At 50.9% G+C, this 5000-nt stretch overlaps 1 protein-coding gene across 1 annotated transcript in view; it reads right to left on the reverse strand.

The window, feature by feature from the left end:
* The window catches only part of cacna1g (calcium channel, voltage-dependent, T type, alpha 1G subunit), a 111248-nt gene that overhangs the window by 9526 nt on the left and 96722 nt on the right, over positions 1-5000 (reverse strand). Inside the window, exons 29-30 of the mRNA XM_030339458.1 lie at positions 2137-2631; positions 1-31 (exon numbers count right to left, since the gene is read on the reverse strand). The exon at positions 1-31 is cut by the window's left edge and continues 122 nt beyond it. Of these exons, the coding sequence (XP_030195318.1) occupies positions 1-31; positions 2137-2631 (526 nt within the window). The remainder of the gene's footprint in view (positions 32-2136; positions 2632-5000) is intronic.

Here is a 5000-nt window from a genome sequence, read left to right on the forward strand (position 1 = left end):
CCAGGGAGACCGAGTTTAACGTGTGCCGCCGCTGGACAGCAGGGGGCGCCAGAAACAACAGACAGAGACAGACAGAGGGAGACAGAGAGAGAGACAGAAAGAGACACAGACGGAGACAGAGGGACAGACAGAGACAAAGTGAGAGTGACAAAGAGAGAGAGAGAGAGAGAGAGAGAGAGAGAGAGAGAGAGAGAGAGAGAGAGCGAGAGAGAGAGAGAGAGAGAGAGAGAGAGAGAGAGAGAGAGGGAGAGAGCGAGAGAGAGAGCGAGAGCGAGAGACGAGAGAGACGGAGAGAGAGAGAGAGAGAGAGAGAGAGAGAGAGAGAGAGAGCGAGAGCGAGAGCGAGAGCGAGAGACACAGAGAGAGAGAGAGAGAGAGAGAGAGAGAGAGAGAGAGAGAGACAGACAGAGAGAGAAGGAGGGAGGGTGGAAAGACAGAAGTAGTTCAGATACATATACAAACATAAAGATATATAAACACACATGAACCAGGGAACACACAACATAAACACACGGAGGAGGAGCGAAGCTGCCACTGGTCTCCACCTTAATCCCACTATAAATGCAGCATCAGGTGTAACCAAGCGGGGGCGCTAGAGCACCACCACGCTCACGAAATCCTCTGGGACCACATAAGTCAACGAGAGATGGGCGAGATGAGGAATGGATACAATCTCAGAGAGGTACATAGCAAAGACCTCCATTTCCTATCCCCCCCCCCCCACCCCTCCCCCCTGAAAACAAGATCAAGAAAGCGAATAACAAGGCCTGAAGTTCCCCCGCTGCGGTTCTGGAAATAGCCCGAGCCGTGAAATACGGCGTCCGGGCAGAGCCGGCGTTCCCATGGCACGGCGCTGACCTATCACGGACTGGCACGTCCTCTGCTGGGAGCGGCCCTGACGGCACACACACGCCCACACGCTGACACACAGAGAGCACACGCATAATCCATCCTAATCGAACCCACGCAGACGCAACACATGGACTCTAATACGGAATGTGTGCCTGTGTGTTTGTGTGTGCAGTTGCGCGCGCGCGCGTGTGTGTGTGTGTGTGTGTGTGATCACGTGTGTTTACTTATGCGTGCGCGTTTGTGCGCACACAAACCCTCCCTGGATGTGAACGTGGATCTGGTTGTGTGTCTCCCATGTTCAGTTTGGCATTCCCCCTTGCGTGTATTTTGGACCGGAGCCAAGCATAGCGGGACCCAGGGGTGACCCCAGGATCATGTCCCCTGGCAGGAAGTGACCTCACAGCATCCCTCATGGTGGACTGGGGAAACGGGCCCTGCTTGGATGGACCGTTTAAGTCAGTGTGGGTCTCCGTGTGTGTGTTTTTTGGGTCTCTGTGTGTGTGTGTGAGTGCATGTGTGATTGTGTGTGTGGGGGTCCCCGTGTGTGTGTTTGTGTGTGTGGGGGTCTCCGTGTGTGTGTTTGTGAGTGTGGGGGTCTCCGTGTGTGTGTTTGTGTGTGTGTGGGTCTCCTTGTGTGTGTTTGTGTGGGTCTCTGTTTTTGTATTTGTGTGTGTGGGTCCCTGTGTGTGTGTGTGTCTCCATGTGTGTTTGTCCGTCTCTATTTGTGATTGTTTATGAATATTTGTGTGTTTGTAAGTGTGCCATCGACCACAGCAGAGAGATAATTGCACACAATAATTGCACTATTGCACACATCCTCCATAATGTAAATACTGTGTATTTAGAGTTTATCTTTAATTTATCTGTTTATACGAGATACTGTAATTTTTATAATATCGCACATTTTACTTTTTAAAGTACTTTTATAGTATAACATGTAACATAGTATAAATGTATAGGTATTTTGTATTTAACGGTTTATACTTATTATATTATTATAATAAATACCTTACCTTTTTACTTTTTTATTTTATAACGCTGTTTATTTTATTGTTCACCTGCTTTGGCAATGCAAATGTATATTTCTCATGCCAATCAAGCTTTTATAAATTTAATTGAAAATTGAAATCGAGTGAGAGTGAGAGTGAGAGTGAGAGTGAGAGTGAGAGAGAGAGAGAGAGAGAGAGAGAGAGAGAGAGAGAGAGAGAGAGAGAGAGAGAGAGAGAGGGGGGGGGGTTTGGGGGGAGGTATACCAGGCAGCCAATCAGATGAGGCGTCTCTCACCTCCAGCAGCAGTTCAGGTCGGGCCGGCGGCTCCGCCTCGAGGTCCCCGTCCTCCGGGTCTCCGGTCTCTCCGGGACCCTCCTCTCCGGGGACGGGGGCTTCCACCGCGGGCCCCTCCCCGCCCCCACCTCCTCCTCCTCCTCCTCCTCCCCCTCCGTGTGCAGGAGTCCCCTTGGAGGATGGAGGGCTCCCGGGGCTGCCCAGCGCCAGCGGAGCCGGGGGGCCCGGCGGGGCCCCGGGCCGGGGGAGGAGCAGCGGGGAGCGGGCGGCGGCGGAGGAGCAGCCCTCCCCCTGGAGCTCCAGCTCCATCTCGGCCTCCATCTCGGCCTCCTCCTTGGCCTCCTTGTTGCTCTCCTCCAGGTGCTTCATGAGGACGGCGATCACCACGTTGACCAGGACGAACTGCGCCGTGAGCACGAAGGACACGAAGTACAGCGGCGAGACCACCGTGTTGTAGCAGGTGCCCGTCTCCTGGGCGCAGTCGCGCAGCGTGTCCTGGGGGGGGGGGGGGGGGGGCGCACACAGGCACACAGACAGACAGGCAGGCAGACACACACAGACACACAGACAGGCATACAGACACAGGCATACATACACACACAGGCAGAGAGACACACAAAGACACACAGGAAGGCAGACAGACACACACAGGCAGGCATACAGACACAGGTATACATAGACACACAGGCAGACAGTAACACACAGGCAGGCAAAGAGACACGCAGACACACACAGGTGCATGCACACAGGCATACAGACGCACACAGGCATGTGCACAGAAACAAACGCACATACACACATGCATGCATGCTTACACAAAGATACACACACACAGGCATGCATGCAAACACACACACACACACACACACACAGACACACGCACACCCACACACAGGCAGGCATACACACACATATACGCACACACACATACACACACACACACACACACACACACACACACACACACACACACACACACACACACACACACACACACACACACACACACACACACACACACACACACACACACACACACAACCAGGTGAGCGCACAATATAAATCACTTTCTCTCTGACCTCACCTCGTTGCAGGGATAATCTCCCCAGCTACCTGGGTGTGGGAAACAGCCCATAATGCTGCCTAATGGCTGACTCTTTAGTCTGCCTGCATAATTGTGTATCAAATGATGCTATAAGTTGTTTTCTCACGCAGTATTCTTTGTGATGAGAAGCTCTCACAGTCGGACTGTTGCTGCTGAGTCTCTTTCAGGCCTCTTGTTTTATGATGGCCTTAATTTGCACTTTTCTATTATCGTGTAAAAACGTCATGTTCTCTTCCCCTGCAACGATGTACAGAACTAACGATAAGAGCTCGGAGCTGGAAGACTTCCCACGGCACACAGCAGCCAATCCAAAAACCAAATTAAACGGTGTAATTCAAAAACAGAAACAGAACATAATTGCAGAAATAAGATAATACAAAAGCCCAGGTAAAAATCTCAACGCAGATTGTTAGAGCGAGCCCGTGTGATTCAATGCCAAACACATTTTTAATAGGGGCTGAAAAAAGACCATAAAATCAAATTCATCCCTTGAATCCTACTGACGAACCAGATGTTTCAAACCATAAAACATGTGTGCTGCATACTTCTCCTTGCCTGACCTTGCATCGGACCGATTCAGTTGTTCTCCAGAAACTAACCCCTGCTGTGCCGACCCCCTACTGCGGCAGGCCCGCTTGACAAAGAGAAACATCTAGATCTATATCATCGAGATCTATAACATCTAGATCTCTAGCTGCACCATCACTATGCACAGAGAAACATCTCTAGATCTCTACTTTGAAAGCTCCATGCTAACAGATTAGGAGGTATTAGCTTGGACCTTTCCATTCTAACAGAGTAGGAGGCCTTCATCACTTTGCCAGCTCCATACTACTACCCCATATTACTAGTCCTAGAGTAGGAGCTATTAGTATGGACTGGCCCATACTAATACCTCCAACTCTGTTAGCATGGACCTTCATCACTTTGACAGCTCCATAAGCAGGGCTATCAGCTTCCCTTGACCCCTGGCACGGCGGGAAAGACCCTTTCAAAGGACACTGCAGACACAACAGGGCCCCAAGCGTGGAATACTTTCATCAAACTTTTTTACCCATTTTAATTACACGGAGAACTTCAAAGGTTAAACCGAAACGCTCTGCTATTTTCAAACAGAGGAGATAACTGCTTCATACGCAGGTTGGAGATTAAATGCTGACGTGCGCAACGACTGAAAGAGTTGGACCATCGTCCTCTGAGGTCTGGACCCGATCTCCAACCCATAACGTCAGGGATCCAACCTTTCTCCGGTTTGCCCGCTTTGTTTTTCTTCAACAAGTATTTGAAGCAGTACTTAAAGTATAAGCCTATTAGAAAGTAGCTTGGTGCTATCTCCTTAAAACGTCTGATGGAATGCAGCAATAATAAACACAGCAAACACACAGGGACTCCAGCAGCGCTCTGGTCAGAGGGTGAACCAACAGACGCAGCTAAACCAACAGCTCCTCCTTATGCAGGAGAAAGGCTGTTTCTGCTCCCCTGCAAACTGCACCATCGATTACACTGCAGCTACGGTGCGTTGGTCATCGCCTCCTTCCTCCTCAAGCAGAGAGGCGATGGAACCTCCTACAGTGAGGAGGGTGAGGAGTGAGGAGGAGTGAGGAGGAGTGAGGAGGAGTGTGGAGGAGTGAGGAGGAGTGTGGAGGAGTGAGGAGGGTGAGGAGTGAGGAGGAGTGAGGAGGAGTGAGGAGGAGTGTGGAGGAGTGTGGAGGAGTGAGGAGGAGTGAGGAGGAGTGAGGAGGAGTGAGGAGGAGTGTGG

Source organism: Gadus morhua, chromosome 18, assembly GCF_902167405.1.
Source record: "Gadus morhua chromosome 18, gadMor3.0, whole genome shotgun sequence".
In the NCBI taxonomy this organism is placed as follows: domain Eukaryota; kingdom Metazoa; phylum Chordata; class Actinopteri; order Gadiformes; family Gadidae; genus Gadus; species Gadus morhua.